The sequence below is a fragment of the Periplaneta americana genome, chromosome 3 (genome assembly GCF_040183065.1).
Source record: "Periplaneta americana isolate PAMFEO1 chromosome 3, P.americana_PAMFEO1_priV1, whole genome shotgun sequence".
Taxonomy (NCBI): domain Eukaryota; kingdom Metazoa; phylum Arthropoda; class Insecta; order Blattodea; family Blattidae; genus Periplaneta; species Periplaneta americana.
The window spans coordinates 153,739,160-153,766,847 of record NC_091119.1 but is presented as its reverse complement, the minus strand read 5'-3'; the positions used below and the strand labels follow the sequence as shown (position 1 = coordinate 153,766,847).

At 34.8% G+C, this 27,688-nt stretch overlaps 1 protein-coding gene and 1 non-coding gene across 3 annotated transcripts in view; one reads left to right on the top strand and one right to left on the bottom strand.

Annotated features, from left to right (window-relative positions):
- alpha-Catr (alpha-catenin related) overlaps positions 1 to 27,688 on the top strand; it is a 104,540-nt gene that overhangs the window by 58,197 nt on the left and 18,655 nt on the right. For both annotated transcript variants that reach the window (XM_069821968.1, XM_069821969.1), the window contains exons 2-9: positions 12,653 to 12,842; positions 14,973 to 15,133; positions 16,926 to 17,135; positions 18,959 to 19,132; positions 20,498 to 20,752; positions 23,493 to 23,741; positions 26,445 to 26,604; positions 27,041 to 27,165. In XM_069821968.1, coding sequence (XP_069678069.1) covers positions 12,653 to 12,842; positions 14,973 to 15,133; positions 16,926 to 17,135; positions 18,959 to 19,132; positions 20,498 to 20,752; positions 23,493 to 23,741; positions 26,445 to 26,604; positions 27,041 to 27,165 — 1,524 coding nt within the window. The remainder of the gene's footprint in view (positions 1 to 12,652; positions 12,843 to 14,972; positions 15,134 to 16,925; positions 17,136 to 18,958; positions 19,133 to 20,497; positions 20,753 to 23,492; positions 23,742 to 26,444; positions 26,605 to 27,040; positions 27,166 to 27,688) is intronic.
- Positions 15,575 to 15,647, bottom strand: TRNAS-GCU (transfer RNA serine (anticodon GCU)). Its single transcript has one exon. It is a non-coding gene; the product is annotated as a tRNA-Ser (tRNA).

The following is a 27,688-nucleotide window of genomic DNA, read 5'->3' as shown; positions in this document are numbered from 1 at the left end:
CTGCGTTATGTAACTTTCTCCATTCTCCTATAACTTCATCCCTCTTAGCCCCAAATATTTTCCTAAGAACCTTATTCACAAGCACCCTTAATCTCTGTTCCTCTCTGAAAGTGAGAATCCAAGTTTCACAACCATACAGAACAACTGGTAATAGGCTATAACTGTTTTATAAATTCTAACTTTCAGATTTTTTGACAGCAGACTAGATGACAAAATCTTCTCAAACGAATAATAACAGGCATTTCCTATATTTATTCTGCGTTTAATTTCATCCCGAGTGTCATTTATATTTTGTTACTGTTGCTCCAAGATATTTGAATTTTTCCACCTCTTTAAAGGATAAATGTCCAATTTTTAGTTTCATACATTCCTAATTTTATTTTTTACCGTAACAAAAAGATTTTTCTTCATAAAAACAGAATTCTATTACTTTTAGGTAATGTTATATAATATAGGTAGTAACCTAGGTCATGAAGTGTGCGATAAAGTAACTTTATTTCACGGTGTTCAAACAGGACTACTTTTCATACGCAAAACTGTTTGGAAAACCCCTACCTTTTTATGGACATACATAATAATAATAATAATAATAATAATAATAATAATAATAATAATAATAATAATCATCATCATCATAATCATCATTTTCATCATCATCGTCGTCGTCATCAGCACCATTATACTGGGAAACTTTGGACCTAGTGGATAGTAAATAAATAAATATAGTTTCTAACTAGAAGTTCCGTTAAGAAAGTTCCAAAAATTATGTCACTGTATCATTTTCGTATTTTATAATTTCCGCTAAATAAAATAAACATTTCAAGAAACTTTGCACCCAGGTTATCATCTCATTACGTTACATAGTGTTCGAGGATATAAAACTTTGTCATTAAAAACAATATTTTATATAAGTTTTTTGGCTGTGCATGTAATTTGACAATACATGTAAGTTTTCACAGAAATTAATTTCGAATCAAATTAATTAGTAATCGCTAAACTGCTTTTCTAGACTCACTGACCTAAATTTATTTTAAGAATTTTATTGGTTGCAGTGAGTAATATATCGTCCGTTTGTAAATGCTGTGGTTGCCAGACGACCGCAAATCAATTGCCGCTTGAGTATTGTAAAATAGGTGTAGTCAGCTTCAAAACAAGAGAGAAAGTTCCTTATACTTTCTCATTATACGAAGTGTAAAGAGAAAGTGTGGTGCCACGAATGATCGATTTCGAGATTTTCTCTGAAATATACGTTTTTGCCATCCCTGTCGAAAGAAGTGGCTTTGGGAAGCCGTCTGTATGTCTGCATAGGCCTATTTCTGCACATTTATGTGCAGCGATTTCTCCTAAACTATTGGGTATGGACGGATTTTTTTTCCCTATTCAGTATGCACTAGTGTGTTTATCTGGGAATGATGCACGTGAAATATAATATTTTAGTAAAATCAGTGGGTATTTGTTTCAAATGAGAAACACAATAGCAATATTTTTAGTAAAATTAGTGGGTATTTATTTCAAATGAGAAACACAATAGCGATTCACTTTAAGATGAGACGATTTTCTTTGTGATTTTTTTTTGTTTGCATTAAATACTGTAGTATAATTTGACATATACTTTAGGTGTAGTATCGTTTTGTTAAGTGAAATTAATTTTACATAGGGGAGAGTTGGGTAGTATCGGACATCGGGTAATATCGGACATTGAGTTTCTTTCATCTACCACCAGATGATAGTACCTGAATGACATGGTTACGTTTCTGTGATGTCGCATACAGAAACGTAACCATGTTATTCAGGTACTACCATCTGATGGTAGATGAAAGAAACGCACTGACCGATATTACCCGATGTTCGATACTATCCAACTCTCCCCTATGTAGCCTATAATTATTTACACTTTCAGTTACAAATTGTATTCATTTCGGTCAGAAACAGATACTGCAGAGCACTTTATTCGCCGTTTTCTAGTCGTAAACTTATTTTCACGAGAGTGAACAACTGAGGGAAGGTCTGCTATGTTTATAATTTTTGTCAACTTTGAATTCCGATTTTCGTAAGAAGAGAATTAATATGACTCCACCGCTCCACCGCTCTTTGGATCTCATGGTATGTGCCACCTTTGTGACACTTTTTTTATTTTTAAATCACAATAACGCTCCCTGCGGGTTCGATATAAAAGCACGTAGATTACACTATAAATAGTCGTTGAGAAGTATGTTTACGCTTTGCTATTCCTTGCTGTATCTTATAAGAATATAATTTGTAGCTTCTCTGAAAGCATAATCTTTCTGAGCCACTTTATCTTTTGTAGCGAAGAAATCAAGAAGAAAGTCATATAATCAAATTTTAAGCTTGATGTTCGCTTCATATACAGGCTAATTATTTTTAGTGAAACTTATTAATATCATGTGTATCATTTTCGGATGAATTGACTCAGAAATGGAGAACGTGGACAAAACTGTCCATTAGATAGGGGAAATAGCTGTGTACAGACGGCATACTAAAAGCTTCTGTTTTAGTATCAGGGAAACTGAGGACATGTATTTCCCTGAGGCTATCGACGTAGGTCTTTAGTTTTCTTTGCAGCATCATGATACTTTCTCTTTACAGTTTCTCCAAGTATAAAACGTGGGGGAATAAATTCGTTCATTACCCACAAGTGAAACACAGTAGCTACAGTATATAGCAGCAGTAATGGTTACGATGTGTAAAGCGGAGAATTCAAAGCACGTGCTACATTAATGTTTACAGTCAAAGAACAGAACACTCGCTACTCATATAGTGTAGAGGCAATTAATATAGCTTTGTGAACCGAACTTCAGTATAGAAAACACATTGAAGCATTGATTGTCTTGTAGCGGAGAATACCAAGAGCAAATGAAATGTATCTAGAAAATAAAAATAAAAGTTTCTTAATATGGTTAAAAAGTAATTTGCGTTAAGTAAGATTACTGTTCGCATTTCAGAATATCCGAGCAAGGAATGCGAGTTTTCCCCCCACTCTAATAACCAATTCCCCCCGACATGGAACCAGCCGGCCAATGTCTGAGCCCGTTTGTCCCAGCCGGTCAATGACACCACTTCCATCCACCGGCGCTGAGTTACTAGCTTACCCTCTTTTTTTTTCGTCTGGCGCGGTAGTGTTGCGGTTAAGGCGTAACGCTGCAAGCCGAAAGGTCGCGGGTTCGATTCCCGATGGAGTCATGGATTTTCTCCATTGATCTAATCATTCCGGCCGCACTGTGGACTGAGCTTCTAACAGAAATGAGTGCCAGGAGTATTTCTTTGCGGACTGACATCCTTACTGACATTAATGCTGATTGTTCAAGTGGGGGTCTTAACCTGCCGCTACCTTATGGGTATCCATGGTTTGCAATGGAGATGACTTTATGTAACTTATATTGCAAATTGTGAATAATTGTAACTGTTTCAACTGTTAGAGAACATACTATTGAACGTATAGCCTATGGTCAAGAATAAACATAAGTGTCCCCTCGAAAAAAAAAAAAATTACAAGTGAAAAAGAGTTTCAGCATGAGCACTTTGTTCTGTCAAACCAGTTGTCCTGTGAAGAAGTAGCTGAAGTATTTCTCTCAGAAAATATTTTCCGTTAGCGAACGTTATGAAAATAAACTATTTTTTAATATAATGAAATGTCAGTTCTACACCTGTTAACTTTCAGCAAGAACTGAGTTCTAAAGAGTTATGATAAGTGTGCTGGTGAAATGCGAAAAGAATAAAACAAAGTCTGGATTTCAATCGATGAAACAACAGATTTCGTTTCGCCGTATGGTCATTATCATTGTCCGATGGGTACAGACGGGCCTAACATATTATGTTGTGAATTACTAGTAGAGTCAGAAAGTACCGGAACTTCGGGTGGCAACGCCATGCTCTGTAGGCAACTTCTCTGTCTTGTCCGTGTGGTATGTGACCTACTCTTCAGGCGTATAGATTCAGTGCGCCTTCGAAGTACGCCCCTGGGCAGTGACACACTACTGCCAGCGTCCATATCACTTCTCGAAACATTCCTGCAGCCCATCTTTGGTCACTTGCCCGCTGAACGCTTGTCGCATGAATTTTCACCTCTTCGGCTGACGCAAACCGCCGTCCTTGAGTAGGAATTTAACCTATGGAAATAAGTAGAAATCTGCTGGAGCAAGATCTGGAGAATGTGTTGTACGAGGAATTCGCTCACCAAGAGCGACCGATGTGCTGGGGCATTGTCATGATGGAGAACCCAATTCTGTCCTTGCCACAAGTTGGGTCTTCTTCGTCGAACTGCATCACGAAGACATCGAAGAATTGCAACATGCGTCTCCTTACTGACAGTTCGACCCTCAGGAATAAACTGGAAATGCACGAGACCGTGCGTATCAAAGTACACTTCAAGCATCACTTTCTCCTTTGATCGGTCGGCACGGAATCTCTTTTGCCGTGGTGAGCCGGGAGATTTCCACGTTGAAGACTGCCGCTTTGGCTGAGGGTCGTAAAGGAAACACCATATCTCGTCACCTGTGATCACTCTGTGCAAGACAGTTAGATCCTTGTCCACCCTGTCAATCAGGTCTCCACTAACCAGTTGCCGCTCTTCCCGCTGCTCATCTGTTGGACTTTTTGGAACAACGTGCTCACACACACGTTGCATTTTCAAATCATTGTGGAGAATGGACTGCACAGAACCATGCGAAAGGCCTAAAAAGTAGCCACATCATCTATTGACTATCTGCTGTCTCGTCTGATTTCTTGTGCTTCTCGAGCTATCATTTCTTTCGTTCTTGCCAAACTGGGTCTTCCTGAACGTGGATCATCATCCGTTGAAAGACGGTCACTTGTGAAGCGCTTGTGCCACTCATACACTCGGGTCCGAGACATTGCTTCTTCTCCATACGCTTGGGGCATGAGTGCCAATGTCTCAGTAAATGTTTAACATACAATTTAACGTTACCTCTCTACTCTTTCAAGCTCATTTTACCACATATACCTACACGTCTTCACTAAACGAAGCGGAAAGCTGCACTGTATTACACGTCTTCACTAAACGAAGCTGAGAGCTGCATTGTATTTCGATTGATTTACGGATACGTTAGTCTTCCCATTCTCATGCGCAGCCGCACTGAGTTTATACGCCTGGAGGTTAGGTCACATACCACACGGACAAGGCAGAGAAGTTGCCTATAGAGCATGGCGTTGCCACCCGAAGTTCCGATACTTTCTGATTCTACTAGTATAAGTGCAGTGTCAAAAGTGTCATTCACTTGCTGTGGCCTTTATATGTGGAATATGAAAAATTATTCATTATTTTTACAATAATAAAATTCATTACTCATTTTATTTTTGAAAGCTTCACAACAGATAAGGGACAACATAGACAGTATCTCCCTTATCTTTACTATAACTTAGAGGGTAGCGAAGTCACTGCCCTAAAAATGAGAAAATAAGTCTTGGAATACAGTTTTAGTTTGAAGTGTTGTTAAATAAAACGCCAAAATTATAACACCCGTCATTTGTCGCTATGATAATAAAACATTTATTCGAAAGTATATGTAGGCTAAATATTAATAATAAAATCATATCTTCGCAATACTTCGGTTTGCAGAGTGTACCCCGCAATAGAAAGTTTTCAATCTGGAGTTTCGTTGAAAGAATATCATAATGATAGCATCTACCATTTCAGTCCGCTAAATAAACTATTCTATCATTTCATACAGCAAAATATATTCTGCAGTTGACCAAATCGTCAAATAAAACCTCAGAACTTAAACGTCCCATCATTTGAATCCGAAGCGTATACTCTTTAGTTGAAAGTTCCTTCAGTTATAATACTGAAGCAATAATTTAACAATTTATTTATTCAATCTGGCAGAGCTAAGGTCAGTAGGCCTTCTCTTCCGCCCAGCCAGACTGTAATTCTAATTGAATACAATTGACAATTCTAATTGAATACAATACTTAAGGGCAAAAATAATAATACAATATAAATTATTGGAACAGGTTTCTGAACTTTGTTGTTTAGGTTGTAACATTTCATATTTGAAATCTGCAGGAGAATAAATTATCCAGATTCCAATAGATTACTGGTACAATAAGGAGGACCCTCTGTGACAAGGTAAGAAAAGACACAATCACTAAATTTTGTAAAAACAATGGCAATCTCGATATTAACACTATACGGCTCCGAGACTTGAGCGTTAACAAAAGGAAGAGGAAAAATAATAGAGGCTGCTGAAATGAGATTTCTTCGATCAATAGCGGAATACACTTTATTATATCATTAATACAGCAGTAAAATAAAAAATGAATTGAAACTGAATGGTTTGAATGATGTCATAGGCTTACAACAAAATAGAAATAGATGGAAACAACATGTAGAAAGAATGGAACCACATCGTCTACCATTTCAGCTCCTCTATTACAAACAAAAAATGGAAAGAGGAGAATAGAACGCCCAATCCTTTTGTTTTCTTTTAACACTGAAACCGGAACAGGCACATTATGCTTAAGTCGTGAAGAATATGATGATAATTGAAAGGTTCAGAGCCATAGTGGGCCACTTGCTAAAAACGGAGAAAGCAAGGGTTATTAAAGTTAGTGAATACCGTAGTTTAATGAATATTGACGTATCATTTAGTTTTAATGTGCACACTTTATATTACTCGTACTTGCTATAAATATTTCATTATATTATGATAATCATTCAATTTTAACCTTTGTTTTCTCCATTTTTAATATATGGCGCTTGGCCCTTAACCCTTCAATTACCAGCGTAATCTTGAGATAGCGAGCGAGACCCATGATTCAAGGCTGTGCTTGGACATGAGTTCGAGCCTCTCTTGGGCTAATTACCTGATTGGGGTTTTCCGATGTTTTCCCAACTATAAGAGAATGCCAGGTAATTCCGTGGCGAATCCTCGGACTTAATTTCCCAAAAGGACGTAGTTATACAACAACAGACCAACTAGAAATTTTGTAAAAATGAGATTTTGCAAATAGTTGAAATTATCTTTAAAAAGTAGCTGAACACATGGTTTCTTAATTTCCACTCTCAACTTTGAGCTTTACTGTAGTTCCCGCTCACTTCCTTTTTCTCCATTTTATATCCTGCGTCAACAGACCAATACATATCTTGTTATTGCAAAATTTACATCATATCTATTACTGTATAATGGTAAATATTTTGCTGTTTTGAATTGAAATTATTTTTTCCATGCTCAGAATCAGTTGGATTTGAACAAAATTGATACTATGAGTTTATAATTAATTCCAACTAAATACCCCAATATCTCTAAAAAGTTATTTTGCTGGTTGGTCTGTTGTTGCATAGCTCTGTCCAAATATCATTTCGCGGTCATCAGTCCCATCGACACTAGATAAACGAATAGTTGATACAGCGTCGTTAAATAACCGAATACGCATGAAAACCTGCATTTTTTTCTGACGCCATACGCTTCTGATATAGGGAGAGTGTTTATCCCTTTGTTGTGGAAAGTAAGCTAAAAAGAGTACGAGCTGAAATAATCTGTTGGAGAGAGGCCTATCTCGTCCTACTTTTTATAATTCGGCCTTCTTTCGAAATAATTTGGCCAGATATCAAATAAGCTTGGGTTATATCGCTCGTTTGTTCACAGACGCGCTCTAATTCAGGAAGTGGGGAGGAGTTGTAAAAATCTCGTAAACGTTTATACTCACTTAACTCTCATGCCCTTTAATGCCGTAAAATGAAATATTGAGGTATTAAAACATCCAAATCCATTTTCATGGCTCTTTCGCCATATATTACGTTAGAGCATTGTCCCGCCCCCCTCTCTTCCCCTCGCCGGTGTGTGATTTAAAGGAACACAGGGATTAGCTGTGCCACATATATCACTATTTTTATTAACTCCATGCTCTGCTACGAGAGGCACGTAGCTTAGTCCAGTGGTAAGCAAATCGCTGTTCGTGGAAAGGTTCTGAGATATTTGACAAATAAATTTTTATGTGTGGTATAACATGTTACATCGACTTGGTTGTTACTCGGCTGACGGTCTTGGATCAAGAAGACCAAGCTTCGATACTTGGTCGATTCTGTGTGACTAGTGACGGACAAGGAAAGTATATATGTGATAGGATAAGTTTCCTATTATTATTTTGAACTTCCCGTTCCCGTTATCATTTAATTGTCACCGTATCATTAGGCTATATATGTCACTCGCAATGCACCGCATTATTTAAGAGTGCAGCCACCGGCGTAGCTCAGTCGGCTAAGGCTCTTGCCTGCCGATCCGGAGTTGCGCTCGGGCGCGGGTTCGATTCCCGCTTGGACTGATTACCTGGTTGGGTTTTTCCGAGGTTTTCCCCAACCATAAGGAAAATTTCAGGTAATCTATGGCGAATTCTCGGCCTTATCTCGCCAAATATCATCTCGCCAAATATCATCTCGCTATCACAAATTCCATCGACGCTAAATAACCCCGTAGTTGATACAGCGTCGTTGAATAACCAAATAAAAAAATTTAAGATAGCAGTTTCAGATTCAAATTAAGTAAATGAAAATAACATCTCCATTGTCGTTTATTTTGCCGAGCATATTTCTACGTAGCCTATTAATTGCCGATATTTAGACTATATATAATTCTATGTTAAATGAATTTACGTGAATACGATAAATATTTATTCCGTCATGTACAGTAGTGGCAAAAAAAACCGGACCGACCCTTGTAGCTGATTTCAGATTGCAGCGATATTTTACTACTTAATTAACTTATTATTCCCAAAACATGAATTTTACCAGCAATCGAAAAATATTGGGAATAAATTTGAATAAGGAACAAAAAAAAGTTTCCTTCCCTGGCAGGATTCGAACCACGAAAGTCTTAGTTACCATTGTGCTCTGGAGTGAACAAGGCTCTGAAATCAGCTACAAGGGTCGGTCCGGTTTTTTTTGGCCACTGCTGTACAGTCTTAGAGAAAAAAGTTTTGTTGCACAGATACCTTATAAGGCCCAGAAATGAGGCAGTGCACATGATTAGAGGACAAGCGACCTGGTTCACAAGAGAACGACTAGTTGATATAATAAAATTAGTTTTGTTTCGTTGTAGATCTGATCATGAGCACTGCCTCCTTTATGAGACTTATAAAATATCTATGCGACAAAACATTTTTCTAAGACTGTACATAATGATTTATACGTCCACATAATTATATTATAATAATCTGTGGAGCGACAGTCCATGAAGGGCCAAGGCCGACCAGCCGACTGCTGGCCTAACTTCCAGATGCCTCAGCAGAGATAGACGATCATCTAACCAGAACCGAAGTAACGTATGATCGGCACGATGATTCCTCTTGTCGTTACAGCTGGTTTTCGAACCGGATTTCGGTACCTATCGTATCTCTCCAAATTCATCACGAAGCTGGGCGGACACAGTCCCATACACTGGCCGAAATTTAATGGAAAAATTCATTCCCCATGGTGACTTGAGCCAGCGCCTACCCTGTAAAGCGAATTCAGGCATGATGCCTTAGATCACGACGCTACGGAGTGAAACAAAAAATCTTCATATGTTTTTGACAGAACTGAATCCTCAAAATTTTATTTCTAGTAAGCTGTTTCTCTTTAAATGTACGTATTTCATTTTCCAATTCTAAGTTCGTAGACATACGTTATGTATATTATATACACCTTTTTCTCAGAAGTGATATTTTTTACTTAATGTATTTTGCTTGTAAACCGACGAAATAATAATGATTTTGAATTGAATATTAAACTAAAAGTACTGTAATTTCAAAATCCTATACACTTTCTCTGTTACATTACTCGTAATAGTTCAGATTATTTTTTAGGACACTACGAAAGAATGTTCTCAGCAATTTAATATTTTGTATTTTGTTATCATTTTTGTAAAGAATATTGTGAAAAAAATCTATCTCTGTCGAGTCCATGAATTTAAAGCGCCATCTGTAATGCCTGTGAAAAAATCCTTTAATGTCTGTGAAAAAAATCTAGTTTCTATGGCCTGTAATTAATATTACGAAACATTATTTTCATAATGATAATTAAATAAGAGCAGTAAGTTAGTAAACAACATGGAAGCATTTTAAAATCGAATTTCTCGAACTGTTATTGTATGGAGTTTCAACTGATTCTGAAGGTGCGTCTTAAAAGTTTGATTTGGAATGTAGCGCTATTTGTTACTAGTGGGAATTTTAATATATGATTTTATTTGAACGCTAAATATGACTCTTACAAAGATACCGAAAGTGAAAGAGTTTGGCAAATCGAAATTGCAAGACAAACTGATATTTGTATATATGAGAACGTTTGTGCAACAATTGTGGACTATTTCTTTGTTTAAAAATTGTTAACTTTATCAAGAAACTCTTTCCACTACAATTTGTAATTAAATACACTCGCCAACATAAAAAGCGAAACACTTCAATTTTCTTACATTTTACTAGTAAAAAATCTAATTAATGTTATTGATAAACATACCTATCGAAAATATTTTGGTTACCACAATAATATACCGACATTTAGTTTGATTAACAATGAACACTTCAATTGTTTTCTACTCGCAAACATACAGGCATTTGTATGAATACGTTAAATTAAAAATAAAAGATTTAAGTGTTTTTGCCTTTTGTGTGGGTTCTGTATAATAATGCCTTTAGCCTATTAAAGATAATCGAAGTCAATGAGATAATAATTGACAAAAAGTACAATTTTGGACATTTATGAGACAGAAGGCCTCCCACAACACATCGTTCACTACAAATTATACTTTACTAGCCAAACAGTGGATCCTTCTCCTAATAGAGAGAAGTTACCAACTGACTGGCTGAGCTATATCTTGGCCCATAGCCATTAAATTCTAGAATAATTTAGGTCATCAAACATCATGATAGAACATAATGTTTCTAGTGAAACCTTTTAAAATTAATTTCGTCTATTTGGGTAGTTGCGTTAAAGATATAATATATCTTTTATACTGTTTTCACAGTTTTTGTCTAGAAAATATGCAACAGGTGGGATCATATGATGAATGTAAGGACCACTATGTAAAACTGTTTTTATTTTGGAAAACAGTTTAAAAGTTTGGTGAGAAGTGTGACTGAACTTTGTGTTATGTCTTGACAAGACAGAGAACCCTTGTAAACTCAGTTCAACTATTGGCAAGTTTCCACAATGTGAAGAAGCACTTGTATGAGTTCTCTGGTAGGATTATACAGTTGAAAGGCATCTTTTGAAATATTGCAGAATCAACCAAATTATTATGAAGAACTAGAACTCTAAAACAAGAACCTCACTGTTGGGATTATGAAAGCTGCTTTCTAAATTAAGACTCCCACGTGATATTCAAATAATCTTCACAGAATAACATTTACCGTTTTAAGTTTCTGATACAGTTTTCCATAACTTCTTACAATCTCGATAACAATATTGTGATGCTCTCTTTTTATTTAAGGTTCTTAAAGAAAATACAGAATGTCCAACTTGCTACCAAACCCATGACAAGAAACAGGTTGGTAGACTACTACTCCATGTCACAACAATTAACTCCACACATACTACAGATACATTCCTCTTCATTTCTCACAAAACAAACATATTCCTGTTCAAATTTCGTTGCAGTATACTCATTAGTGACAAAAGTAAAACAGCCAGCCAGCAGTTTGGTAGCGAGTGGAGCACTCTTTCTTTTATAATCTATGAATAATTTATGGACAAATTTAGTTTATACATTCTCATTAAAAATCCTAAATCTGTTTTCCCCGATATCCTACAGGAGTATTAAAATATAAAAACTTCTTCCAAATTAAAACTTAGGGTGTTATTCATAGATATTTCGCTAGCCCGTGTTATGGGCATGCTAAACTAGCTCCGGCTATCGACTGGTTACTTGTACAGGATTTCTATCGTATCATATTGCTAACACTGGTTTATGAATACGAAAAACGTTAGTTCGCTGATCATCCACTAGAAGCCCGCGCTAAGAATGTCTATGAATACGGCCCTAAAGTATTAAAAATATTAAAAAAGGTAATATACTGTACCTTATTGACAGACGATACCATTTTGACACTGATGTTGACACTATATACACAGGTGTCGAAACAGTACCATCTGTAATAAGGTATATTACCTTTTTTATTTTTGACACTTTAAAAGTTTTAACTTTTAAGATGTTTTTTGTGTTTTTATAATAAGTGTTAAAGTGAATAGCAAAGACAATTAATAAAAATTGCTAAATACTATAATGAAATTTACTTAACATTAACACGTAATTTCTTAAGTGGTTTACTATATATATATATTTTTTTTTTTTTGTGTATTAACACTATGTATAGTGCTATGTATGAAAATTATTATTATTTTTATCATCATCATCATCATCATCATCATCATCATCTTAATCATTATTTTAATCATTATCATTTTCTTCTTATGCTAGCTTTTTATTGGTATCAAGCTGTTAATTAGCAGATTAATAATAAATGTGTAGACTATATATATATATATATATATATGTAGGCTATACATATGTTGTTGCAACAAACAACATATATGCCACATACTGTTTGCTTGAATGTTGGAATGTTACTTGAATATTCCCATAGTCCGTCTTTGTTTCCACGAATATTTTTCTTGATTCCCATAGCTTATTTTTTTCTGCAGATTTCAACATTAGTGACACATCGAGAACGGCCACTATGCTCCGAGCGCAGTCTGAGAGCTGTGGCACGTGTTGGGCAGGCTGTGAATCTGGCTGTGGAGAGGTTTGTCACAGTGGGAGAAACGATAGCAGATGACAACCCCGAGATAAAGGAGGATATGTATGAAGCCTGCAAGGAAGCCAGAGCTGCTGGTATGTGGCTTGAAGAGCCAAGTGGAACCATTCTTGGGATATCAGCAACGTAACAAGTCTAAATTCCCCCTTCCTCTGTTTGAGTACCATTAGATGTCATTTGGAAGTTTCTCTCCTATTTGATATTATGAAGACACAGTTTCTCATTATATGTACAGATGTTTATGCATTTTGTAAAAATCCAGTTCCTGTTGCCAATCATATCTCTGCTTATTGTTGACTCTCTTAGAACTATCATTCAGACATGATTTACTACTCACTCAAATAATAAAATAAGCTTTCTTTACTCCATTGCATTCAAAAGCCATTTTTGTATGACCTAAAAAAGTAAAGGTCCTGATTTTATTTATAAATTGTAGCTACTCTTTAGATAGATGTATATAATTAATTTTGCACACATTCACATAAAATAATCATTCTACTCATAAACTATTTCGTTATTTCATTTTGTATATTAGAAACTCATGAGCAAAATTTGATAAACTAATATTCCAAATTAATTGAACATGTATCTCCTTAATGATAAAGTACATAGATATAATTAGAATGAGGCTTTTGTGTAATTCTAATTACAGTCACACTGAAAGCCTAAAGACTCGTATACAGGGTGCCCCACTTAAGTCTTTCACCTCCGACAGAGTGTGAAATATTTCAGATATATACAAACCCGAAATTATAAGTTAAATCACATCGAAGAGGACATCTGATACATGTAATGCATTTTTTGCACATGAAATATTTTTCAAGATATTAGAGTCAACTTTCTTTTTTAAATGGGCTCCAACTATGTTTTGTATTGCAAATGTTGCGTTAGCTCTGTCTAGTAACAACTGGCTATTTTACTAACTGTTAGAATGTCACTGGTAAGAGCAAAACATAAGCAATGTCTGACCAAGGATCGAACAAAGGGAGGACAATTCTGCTTAGAGTTGTGCGTCAATACTTTTATGTCTCACTTCACCAAGTGCAACATTTCCATAGCATTAAAATGTACAATACATTGTGATTGTGATTTAATTGACGCACAAATCTAACCAGAATTGTCCTCCCTCTGTTCGTTGCTTGGTTAGACATTGCTTACTTTACTCTTACCGGTGATATACAAACAGTCAGTAAAGTAGTCATTTCTTATTAGATAGAGCTAACGCAACACTTGCAACACAAAACATAGTTGGTTCCCATTTAAAAAAGAAAGTTGACTCTAATATCTTGAAAAGTATTTCATGTACAAAAAAAAATACGTGACGTATGTTAGATGTCCCCTTCAATATAATTTAACTTGTAAGTAATTGTTGGTTTGTTTATATCTGAAATATTTCACACGCTATTGGAGGCGAAAGAGTTAATTGGTCCACTCTGTATATGGATATAAATTCACATATCCAGAGAATGGAAACTGTAAGGTTGTTAATACAAATCCTGAATCGCAAGCCAAAAGGAGGGATGGAGACACTAGAAAAGGTATCAGTCTAATTCTTGATATGGTGAAATTATAGTGACTATGGTGGTGGCGGTAATGATGCTGATGGCGATGATGATGATGATGATGATGATGATGATGATGATGAAGACGATAATGATGACGATGACGTTGACAATGACGAAGATGAAGATGATGACAATGATGACAGTGATGATGACGATGATGATGATGATGATGATGATGGCAGCAGTGGCAACAATCTCGTATTAATTGAATCTCTGGTTAATTCACTTGCCCTGAATCAGTTTACATTATTAGAAAAAGAGAAGTACATACAGCAAATGTGCCTACCATAGGAAGCTATTGTGGATTTGTATTTGAAAATCCAGTTTCAACTCTAATATCAATCCTTCAATCAACTTTAAATCTAATAATAGGGCTTTCAATTTCTTGCATTACTCGTATTATCATCTATTCTTTGAACTGACACTAATTATTAATTGCTGCAGTTAAAAACATAATTAGGTTATAAAAAGCATTAACATGATCTGTGCTCATCACAGTTTGGAAGTCAATTGGAATAGTCTTCAGTGATGTATTGGTCGAATATTCTTCTTCCTCTCTCTTGTATCTGATGATTAGTGAATATGTTTTTGTGAGAAATGCATAGAAAACATAGAGTAGTAATGTGACTGTTATGATGATAGGCACCGCGATTGAGAAACTGTGTGAAGCTGCTCTGGAAGACTCTCTAACGGATCGAGGGGCTGTGGTGAGGGCTGCACGGTGTCTGCTTGGCTCAGTGACGAGGGTTCTCCTATTAGCAGACATTGTAGTAGTGAAACAGTTGCTCCTTGCTAAAGACAAGGTGAGTAAATCTTGCATTGAGGAATAATCAAAAGTGATTAGCAGATAAAAATGACAACATTTTGGAACTACTTATTTGTTCTATCTTTTAAGAATATAGATAATATAGGCATGTTACATATTACTCTTCACGCTGTATCTAGGATAAGGGTGATCTAAAAAAGAGGGCGCAAGCAATGGTGCATTGTCAAGAAGAGCTATAGATTGGACTTTCTTCATTTCTCCATTGCTTAAAAAAAAATAATAAGAAATTCACAAAGTTTTCAATATGGCTCTGTCTTTGTCTTCAGGTGAAAGTGGAAGTGAGAATGATCCCAACGACTAGCATACCCTTCTCAATGCTCTCATTTTTCACCTGAAGACGAAGCTAGAATTCATCTACTTGTATCTTCGAAACATTGTGAATTCCTTATCCATTTGAATAATTTCAAGGGAAAAATTGTTCCTGGGCCGGGCATCGAATCCAGGACCTTTGGCTGAGCAAGCCAACGCTCTACCGACTGAGCTACCCAGGAACTGTACCAGATCCTGGTTCAACTCATGTGAATTGACAAGATGTCACAAACCCAAATTGAGTTCACACTTGCTGTGTGACTTAAAAAAAAAGTGGATGAAAAGAGAATAATTGAACTGGAGTCTGGTAGATTTCCTAGGTAGCTCAGTCAGTAGAGCATTGGCGCATTCAGCCAAAGGTCCCGGGTTCGATGCCCGGCCCGGAACATTTTTTCCTTTGAAATTATTCAAGACAGCTTTACAGGAAGCTATACCTGAAAGCCAGATTTGTATCTTTATTAATTTATTTAAAAATCAGTGGAATAAGTCCAATTTAATATCTCTACTTGGTCAAACCAAGAAATGGATTCGGAACACCTCAAAATCTGTGCTTCAGTGGCAGGCCATGATAATATCTTTGAAAAATATTGGAGTGCAAGAGGTCAAATGACTTTAATGTCAAATGCCTGGCATTAGAAAACAACACAACATATCTCTACTTGGAATAAGGTTACCAAATATTTTGGTTGAATTTCGGAACAAGTTTTATTTATTTATTTATTTATTTATTTATTCATTCATTCATTTATTTAATCTTTTGTTTGTTTACTTAAATATTTATTTATTTACGTATATTTATTTATTTATTATCTGTTTACTCATTTATTTACTTTACTTATTTATTTATAATCTATTTACTTCGTACGTATTTCTTTTGCAGAATGTGTTAGTATAAAAAATACTTACTTTTGTTTTTTTTATTTGTTCATCTTTCTGTTTCACTGATTTGTATTTAATATCACTACAGATAAATAGGAATTTAATATTTAAAGTATTGTTTGCCATTCTTGTAGATACAAGGATAATTCAACTAACTTTCAGAATAATTTGGCAGTGAATCAATCTAAAAACAAATTAGGATAAAGATATCATTCCTGCACTTACAAATCATGAATGACAGCCATAGAATAAATTCTGGGAAATTTCAGGTATAAACCTTGTTCAGAAATACAAACGTCAGTCTGGGAACTGTCTCCAGGAAACAGGGACGTTTGATAACCTTGGTTCTATTTTTAGGTCTTAGTCAATTTATGTATTTTAACTCTGTGATGAAATGGAAATGTTTAAACGTTTATGAACCACTTAATGTGTACCATGCTTTAAAAATATCAGTGACAGACACATGTGAAATAAATTACAGTTATTGATAGTCATCTAGTAAGGATAGTCTTCTCTAGTAGGTACATTAATCCTTCATCTCTGGCGACTGATTGTTTACATTGCTGTGCTCTCTGATTCAGGTGGCTCGAAGTTTGGGTCGGCTAGAGAGTGTTACTAATTTCACGGAGTTCGTGAAAGCATTTAGTCAGTTCGGAGCAGAGATGGTGGAACTTGCACATCTCACCGGTGATCGTCAAAATGACCTCAAGGATGAGAGGAGAAGGGCGCAGATGGCAGCAGCAAGACAAGTACTTGAGCGTTCGACCATGATGCTTCTGACATCCTCGAAGGTAAGAAGTGAATCTGATAGATTAGAGAGGTTAAGCAGTCTAGGTTCTGAGTTTATTTTAATTCATTAGAAGGATAGGAGAAAATTACTTTTAGTGAAAAAACTCGAAAGTTAAAAATACAACACGTTTATTTTAATAGAAAATATGCATTAGTTCTGACCATCAACAATCGTCCTCATTAGATTAGTGGGTAAAATTTGGCATTAATTTATTCTTATAAAGATACAGGAGAAAATGTCGTCACAGTTATTAGAATTAAACATTACTTAAGCCAATTGTATTGTATTATTTTACTTACATTACTTACATTTCATGGTATTCATACATCACTTCACAGCTAGAATATGAAACATGTCAAATAAATCTTAATAGAATTACTAAGTCTTAATTATAGTCACAGTCTAGTTGAAATATATACAGAAGAGTTTTTCAACATACTAGTACAACACAAGGTGTTAGTATCGATACTTAATACAAGACTATATTCATGCAGTGTTGTTGAATGTCATATATTTCCTACAGAATAGAAGGTGTGAGAAACAAGGTACTTCTTTCATTTGACCCTAAATAATTTTATGTTTTGAGTTTGATTTTTTATATCCATAGGGAGGCTATTAAAAATGCATACTGCCATATAACACACTCCTTTTAGATAACACAATAGATTTGCCGATGGAGTATGAAAGTCATTTTTTTGATGAGTATTTATGCTATGAACTGTTGAATCAGTTACAGTTTTCACGATTACATACGAGGAAATTTATTAATGAAAACATATAATGACAAGCCATGGGCATTATTTGTAGTTTTTTTTTAAATGGTCCTACATAATTCCCTAGGGAATATATCGGTCCCCTAACTGCCCATTGTGCAACTCAAACCAAGAAATGGATTCGGAACACCTCAAAATCAGTGCTTCAGTGGCTGGCCATGATAATATCTTTGAAAAATATTGGAGTGCAAGAGGTCAAATGACTTTATTGTCAAACGCCTGGCATTAGAAAACAACAACAACAACATAATTCCCTAGATTTGGCATCTACTATTATTCTAATTACAGTACTCTTTTTTGTAGTGGGAATATACTGTTTCTGTCTGTAGAATTTCTCCAGAATATTATTTCAAAACTCATTACTCAATGGAAGTATGCAAAATATATATTTTTTTAAGGTTTTGATATTTACTACCTCTTGCATAGATCTAATAGCAAAACATGCTGAATTTAGTATCATGTCTCTTCAAAACAATTCAGCCACTTCTTTTCTAATGTTTACTTTCCCGTCTTTACCCTTTTCATTAACTTTGCATCCATGTCACATAGTCTTCCTAGTTTTCTGATGTAAGCGTTCCACTAATTATGGCTTACATCACTTAGAGTCTGGTATAAATAAATATTATGTATTAATTCTTATTATTTTGATATATCAGACTGAACCATTCACCATGATGGCTTGAAGCACAAATATTGTATGTCCACTTTTTCAAACTTTCAGGAAACTGGAAGGAAGGTTTTTCCTATTGTATATACATCTTATAAAAATAATGGAGCAAAATATATTTATTGTTATATTAATAATGCCCCATACAATACAATATATTACTTGTGCAGAATGATTTAGCCTCATATGTTCAGTATATTATCATGTTTCAAATTTGACCAGATATGGGCACACAATATCTGTGCTTTAAGCCATCGTTAATATTTAGTGCCTGTGAATGTTCCAGATATAATAAAGTAAGTTCAAATCAGTTGTCACTTTCCAAGCTTAATATAAATAAGGCAGACTGAAAATACTAAATTTTCACTTTTTTCTCTTTTGCAGACATGTTTGCGACATCCAGACTGCCCATCTGCTCGAGAGAACCGGGATACAGTTTTCTGTCAGATGAGACGTGCAATGGACCTGATTCATTATGTTGTTAAAGATGGGGTGCTGGATTCTGCAGCTCAATTGGGAGATGCAATTTCACCCATGGACCAGCATGGTGCTAGTGAGGTAAATTTATTTAATTTGTGATAAGAAATAAATATTTCTGTGGTGTTCGTGTAAAGGGGGATAAGTCACTTTTTTGTGCAGATGAAATTTTGTTTCCCAGATGAACACACAAGTTAAATTATACAAATGAATGTGCAAAAATCAAAGAATACCATCAGTTGATGTGCATTATTTGTGTAGAAAATTATTTGCAATAAGGGTTCGAAGTTTAATTTTCATTTTTCTCCAAACTCATTTTTATAACTTATCTCCCTTTACCCAAACACCACAGATTTAATTTTTTAGGTTAGATGCAGTAAAGCTCAGGTATAGTAGTATATTTATAATAATATTAATAATAATGATGATGATGATGATAATAATAATAATAATAATAATAATAATAATAATAATAATAATAATTTATTAAAGTTTCAGGGAAATAGCCTTGTAATGTTATTCGAAAGTTAGGACATTTTTTTTTAAATTGCTGAACTGTAATTATCAAGGTTTTCATAAAGAAAATAATAAAAAAAACATAATATTATTCACGGAAAAATGTTGAACATCACGATATCACGAAAATGTAATAAATAAAAGACAGTAAAGCTACTCTTTAGGGAATTATTACACTTTTCACTGAAAATGTATTTCTCGAAATGGTGGTTTTATGTCTACAGAAGCAAATCACTCTTATTTAGTGTTACTGTGAACGTAATAGAGAATTTTCCAACATCTTTAGAGGTTTTATGACTGTATATGATTTGTAAATGGCTCTATAGTTTGCCTTCTTTCTGACAACTATTAATAATTTCAGAGAAAAATGGTAATCAAGAATAAATTTTATATTAATAATTTTTGTGTAAAGAAGTCTCTTCTTTGATGAATGAAATGGTGTGTTTATTTTTATGTAAACATTATTTTTACTCAGCCCATCTACGTCACTGCTTTGTCTCGTTTATTGGCAATGAGGGAAGTGACTTATTATCAGTGTAAAGGATATCAAATCAGACGTGACTGCCCCACAGTATCACAAAAATTAAGTGTCTGCTCTTAATCACACCACAGTCTAATATCATACAGTCACGAAGCTTGAGGTGATTTTTTTGCATTTCTCGTGATACAGCACTCCAAGTGATTAGCAACTGAGAGTACTAGGAACAATAGACTGTGCCGGTACTATTTTGGATTGTCTGTGATGAGGCGATAATAGTGATCCGAATGGCTAGCAACTAAATTTCTACTGTCATTGGATTGAAGATGCCAGTGAGAGCTCATTGGTTGGTATCATCTTCACAGTTCTCAATTCTGTGTCAACACTATTTTTATTTTTGATTATGTTTACATGTGTGTAACAACGTTCTTGTTTAATTGGTTGCGTTGCAGGATGACTGGGAAGTAAGTCGGACTGTATCCGGAGCATTGAAGCAGTTGGAAGATCTAGTGGAAATGACTCGACTCACTCTGTTGGGACCTGACTCGAAAGAACGCTTAACTCAGGCACTGGACACCATTGTGGAGCGAACACAAGACTTCACAGATTCGGCCTACACAAGCCACGAGCATCGTGAGAATATTCTGCTTCTCTGTGATCGTGCTAAGCTCGACCTCAACCAGCTCCTCCGAGTAGGTGTGAGTCTGGTGAGTGAGTGCTTCACTGTGAAAACTGCAGTGCACCCAGCTTCTTATTCATCATTATGTTGACGTAATTCTTGGTTAGTTAATTGTTTGTTAGATTTTTTGTTTTGTGTACTTTCCTAGTTTATTTAGTTTGTTCTGCTTTCAGTTAACATAGCGGTAATAGATTTAGTTATTTTGTTATATTGTTAATAATAATTTGTTACCGTTTATTTTGTTTGTTAACTTCTTTTCTTTGGTTTAAATTTAACAATTGTTTTAAACTACTTACTCGAAGTTGTTGTTGTTGTTATTGTAGTTGTTGTTGTGCATCAATGGTGTATTGATTTGGCAGTAACTGAAGGTGCAGTGCATTCGTAGCTTGACTGAACCGTTATAACATAACCTAAATAATATAGACAAGTGTTAGAAAAATTTTAATTAGGGATGATGAAATAAACAAGAAAACTTTTAATTAAGGATGATGAAATAAAAAATAAACATGAATAATTTTAAAAGGAAAGTACAATTTTCAAATTTCAATGTTTTAGTGGTCCGGCCGATCTACGAACGCACAGTACTTCCATATTGTCTTTCTTTACAGTAAATCTCACAGTATTTTTCGTGTATCAAACCTTTGCCCTGATTCTGAAAGGCTCCTGTGACTTAAATAAGCAGGAAGAAAATTATTCTGTGATGAAATTTTAATTTAAAATGAATGATGGATTAAAAGAATAATGTAAATATTATCGTCCATTACTTTCATTTGCAGGCTGAATATGATTATTCATTACAAATAATAGAAGAAAATTAAAGCTAATCTTTATATGTTATGATAATAGATGGCCGTCAGAAAAGTAAATGGTTTCATTAAAACTTGACTGATACTTAGTTTATGTAAAAATGTATCCACTATTTTGAGTGGATTTCTTTATTTCTTATAACTACGTGCTGTTTTGTTTTTGTATGACATTTTGTCATAATTTACATATCCTTTCAAACACATCACATTTGCCCATTGATCAGTGAAATAAAGTTACTTTGTTGAATTAACTTAAAGACAAAATTATGAATATTTTTCAGATTAATTTTTTGTACCATATTCTAAAGTTGATGGTTAGACATTTCCAGTATTTACTTTGACTGTTTCACTTTTACTACGTCATACTACTTTTGACCAGTAAAATGGTACGAAAGGACGTATTTCAACCAGTCATGGCTGTTTATCACTACAATTTTATCTCTTTTCTAGCATTTGTTTGTTTTTATCACTTCCCTAGCATTTGTTGTTTTTATCATTTCCCTAGCATTTGTTTGTTTTTTATCACTTCCCTAGGATTTGTTTGTTTGTTTGGCAACATTTCAAATTGCAAATTCTTTACGATACTATAAAACATGCTTTGTGATCGTCATTTGTTTCCCTCATAGATAATCAACTGAAAATGGCAGCTCCGTTCACACATTTTGGTGAAGCTAACATAAGTGAAATAGAATTTTAGTGAGTCAGTTAATATTTATTTTATTGTGTTAGAGTACTTTATTTCTTCTGATCTTTATATACTTTCTTCTCTTTTTATCACCTCCCTACCATTTGTTTCTTTGCCATCATTTCAAACTATGGCACTCTGAAACATACTTTGCGATCATAATTTGTTTACTGATAGTCAAATGAAAATGGTGGCTCCGTTCGAACGTTTTGGTGAAGCTAACATTAGTGAAATAGAATTTTAGTAAGCCAATTAATATTTTATTGTATTAGAGTACTTTATTTCATCTAATCTGTATATACTTTCTTCTAATCGTGTAAAATAGTCAATTAAATCCCACTCAAGTTTTGATTTTCTCTAGATAAATCAAAACCTCTAGTGAGATTACTGTGGATAAAACCATTGGGCTGATATAGACATTTAAATATATAGACTGTTATTTTGACATGGCCGCAAAAATGGCGGAAAAAAACTACTGCCCTCTGTCAGAAGGTAGGAGAGATAGTTGGAACCATACACGGAATAAAGTGAAAACTCTCTTTTAAAAAATTTCTATGAGAAGAGATTTGGCATGCAGCAAAAGTTCTAAATTATAACAGGTCAATGAAATATATTATTGAAATATTAAAACCCTCTGTTGTTTGGGGACATATAAGAATCGTAGCAAGACCAATGTTATTATATGGCAACAAAGACGTTTATGCTTTGGTAGAAAAAGAATTATGACCAGTAAAATTGAAGTTTTTAAAATCTGCTTGATAAATAAAATTGGATAAAAGAAGAAGTATGAATAATCTGCAAGAGTTAAAATAGAACCAATGACAGAAATAGTAGTAGTAATAGTAGTGGTGGTGGTAGTAGTAGTAGTAGTAGTAGTAGTAGTAGTAGTAGTAGTAGTAGTAGTAGTGATGGTAGTGGTAGTGGTAGCGGTAGCGGTGGTAGTAGTAGTGGTAGTTAATGCCTGAGCAAATTGAATGGTTGCCATTTGTTGTCATGTATTCCAGTAGTACACGAACAGTTGGGGAGTCATGCTTCTGAACCAATAATATAACACAGTAATAAATAGTGATTCAATTGGCAAAAACATATGTACAGAGTATATCTAACTCGACAGCTCCTGAATTGCCGGCTAAGAGATAGAAGATCTTTGAGAAGACTCCCAGAATGGTGGTAGGAGATCATAACAGATCTCCAAATCATATATTTTGGATACAATTGTATTTATATTGAAGAAAAGAGCTTGAAGATTTTAAATAACAATTGAAATATATTGACAGGAACAAACGGAGGGCAGCTCGCCGACACATGAGATGGAGGAGGCAGTGGTGGTACTTCTGCAGGCAACACGGGACCTGAGACACCAGCTGCAGGCCACCACTATTGCGCAGGCGGGAGATCTGAGCAATGTCATAAATGCTGCACGTGATATGGTGAATGTCATTCGAAATGTGGCATTGGCCTCTGACACAGATCGTTTGATGGAGTGTGCTGATAAATTTCACGAATACATAGAACATATACTAGAGGTAAGGTAATTTTTTTTACTAATACTGACAGGTGTGTAGTTCCCCAAGTCTGGTGAATTGAGACAAATATACCTGCTGTTGCGAATTTTAGTTCAGAGCTTAGGCCTCTACTTCTACAGATGTTATTTATCATTTGACTGAACCAAACTCTTTTACATGCCCAGCAACATTTTAAACAAAAGCATACATAATAAATTGGGCCTGCTCTAGTATGCATGTTGACAGTATGGCAAACAATAATGTGTCTTTCTGCTGAGTTGAAGGAAGTTATCTGCTAAAAACAGGTATATATTTCATTATAAATTGAAATTTACATTTAGACTCATACAGTTTATGAAAATGTTGTGGTGTCAGTTCACATGCAAAAACTGCAGACTGGTTGGAAACATCCTAAAATAGGCTATGTGTGTGTCTAATGCCTACCCACTTCATTTCCGTGATTCGGGTTCTGCGTACTGTGAACCATTTTTACTAAAATAGACTATTATCTTTAAAATAGGAAGTATAAAATATGGATAGGCACTTTTAAATTACCTAATATGGATTTTGGATTATGTTCCCTAACTTACGTGCACAAGAATAAAATAGGTGAAAAGAGCAATGTCCGAACTCTAGTTATTATGATGTCACTAACACCTTTCTTTTGAAAAGAAAGAAACGTGTTAATGGTGGAGCCTGGAGGTAAAAATAGGTAATATGGAGATATGTTGTCAATTTTGAAATCTTTCAGAGTTTTACATCCTAGTACTACGAGTTATTTGTGAGTATACTTTGTAGTTCTCCTCGTATTATGTACCTGAAAGTGTATACTTTATTCAGAACTTAATAATATATTTCTATGTAAGAATAATTGGGATAATTTGACCGAATCTTTGCACACTTCATGAATAGGGATATCTTATGCGAAGTTTTACCGTTAGATGGCAGAAGCGCTCCATGCAGTACTACATGTTGTAGGGCTATATTATGTCACATGCTACAGTTGATTAAGTTCTCCCGCTTGTTGGTTTTCTGTGCGTGTCAAAATTATATTTATAATTATTTTGTATAACCTAGTATAATTTAATATAGTTCAGTATTTTCTTACATCTTAATTTAATTTACAATAAATAATAGCATAAACTTGTATAATACTGAGCGATTCACCTTAAGAGATGGATGGGAAAATCTGCAATATGCAGAATATAGATACATGTAAATTGAATATTCATTAACCTAAACGAGAACTTTGAGAACGAGGTGCACGAATAAAATAAATAAATAAAATAGGAACTTTGTCGAAGGTGAATATTATCTCTTCAATCATTAGTATTGTAAGTACCGTATGCTAATAACAGGATATGTAGCCACCAATATGTTTTTTTTTTTTTTATTATAGGGAAGGGACTATCGAGACTGAATTCCTCGTATTTTTTCTCTAGTTACGGAAAGATCAAATGCAATGTTTGATAAGATGATATAATATGATCGCAGTAGTATCACAATTATTCCTGTGTTTTGTAGGTTAAGGACATGCAGTTTTGAATACTATGTAGGATGATTTTGAAAATTTGAAGTAAAAGCATGGTTTTAATAATTAGTCTACAGCACATTAAAAACATTATTCACGAAATGGATTTCACTATGGATCGTCCTGGATAATAAACATCTCAGTTAATCCAGAGTTTACTGCAGGCGTAAAATGCTGGCCACTCCTAGGCTAGAAGTACTGAATATAATCTTAGCTAACACAGCTTGCTGTCGAGGTTGCATATGTTTTTATTAATTTTTCTTTTTCCTCTTTCAAAATGAAACTGTAGCCAGCAATTCTTTACTTGAAGTAGCTATTTTTGTTTGAGGCGCAATTTAATTAGTTAAATTTTTTAAGGTTTAAAGAATATATTCAGAATATTTCGGGATCTGAATGAAGACAAAAGGCTTTCTCTGGTTTTTACAAATAGGAACATAAGAAAAATTTGGTATTTTGAGTTGTTTTTAAGAGTATTCAATGTATTAATACACTAAGTAAATCTTAATGCTTGTATATTGGAAAACAAATGCACACGCAAAGAGCATCCCTCAAAGTACATGTGCGCTATCTGTTGGTGCTAGTTCAGGATATCCTTATTCAATCCAAGCATAAAAATGAGTACTCACTATAAATTTACAGTTTGAACACTACCTCACTCTATAGCGAAACCACTTCATTAGACTTGCATACAAAGGTTATAGTGCCCACATAGTACCCATCACCATGAAAATTTACGTAAAAGTTTTTATAGAGGAGTGAAATGTAAAGAAATCTAAAGATGTTTTGAATTTTTCCCTCTCTCTGGAGGGATGTAATTGAAACGTAGGTTTAATTTTTCAGGCATTGAGTGGTGATCATTATTATTATTAGAAATAGATAATGAATATTTAATAATCATGCACAGAAAAGCATTTACTAACTGGTATCTAATACGAGATAATTGGCTCTTAGTACAGATTAAACTGAACCCAACTTTAATCTAAAATAAAATATACCAGTCACTTTGATAATTCACTTTTGTCTTTAAAATATGGTGCTGTTACACATTAACTTCAACAATCATATTACATCCATAACCACATCTTTGCAACATTTGCTTTAATGAATTGTTTAATAAATATAATTAATGAAGATATCGTTTTGTCTTATAATCATATTATACAGTACTGGCAAAAGTTATGTTTGAATTACAGGTGTGTAAATTGTTGCGACACACAGCTACGACAGACATGCTTCAGGTGTCAGCCAAATATGCAGAAATCAACCTCAGGATATACGGTCCACAGGTTGTGACTGCAGCCCATACGCTTTCTATTCACCCTACCTCGAAAATTGCCAAAGAGAATGTGGAAGGTAATGGACATTCCATGATTGTTTATTGAAGATAAATATTGAATTATTTGTCGAGATTTCATCATAAGGCAAATAGTATTGTTTATTTTGTTTTAGGCTATACTCAATCACATTAGCTAAGATTTTAGAATATCAAAGAATAAATGTACCTTGTCTTGTTCGAATCTTGATCTTACTCCAGACCTATTTTGACAGTAAGGCATGTTTCAGATAATAGCTGTTGTTTTTCACTATTAGAGTAACAGGAGTGATAAAATGTTGATTCATTTGTAAGCAAAACACCCAGTGATTACTAGAAATTATAACTATAATATGATCAGGGAAATCATATTTATTCTCGCAGCATATGTGATACATTCTGGTATCAGGGATATGTAGAGGTGGGAGGGAGGGATTTAAGAGCATGGATACCCTTTCCCCAGTGTTTTGTTGGCAGTGTTCGCCGATATGTGGGATGCGCTGGTATCGGATGTGACTGCAGTCGCCAAAGATGTGGTCGATCTGTGTGGCCGATCAATGGAGGACAACAAACAAGTGTACATGTCTCTTCCAAGGCCTGGGGTAAGTTAATTTTGTGTTTAAAAAGTATTTGAACTCCATAGCTATGCATTTTTCCTAGTTTCAAACGAAATTATAAAACCACCAGCATGGCTCAGGCAGTAGCTCATTTGCCTGCTGATCTGAGTTGCGCTCGGGCATGGGTTCATTTCCCACTTTGGCTGATTACCTGGCTGGGTTTTTTCCCAGATTTTCCCCAATCATAAGGCGAATGTCTGGTAATCTATGGCGAATCCTGAGCCTCATCTCACTAAATACCATTTTGCTATCACAAATTCCATCGACGCTAAATAACTCCAGTAGTTGTTACTGCATCGTTAAATAACCAAGTAAAAAAAAAATACATTCATTCACAGTGTTCTCCCCAAGGGCAGGTCTTTCACTGCAAACCCAGCATTCTCCAGTCTTTCCTATTTTCCGCCTTCCTCTTAGTCTCCATATATGATCCATGTAATCTTAATGTCGTCTATCATCTGATATCATCTTTTGCCCCGAACTCTTCTTCCATTCACCATTCCTTCCAGTG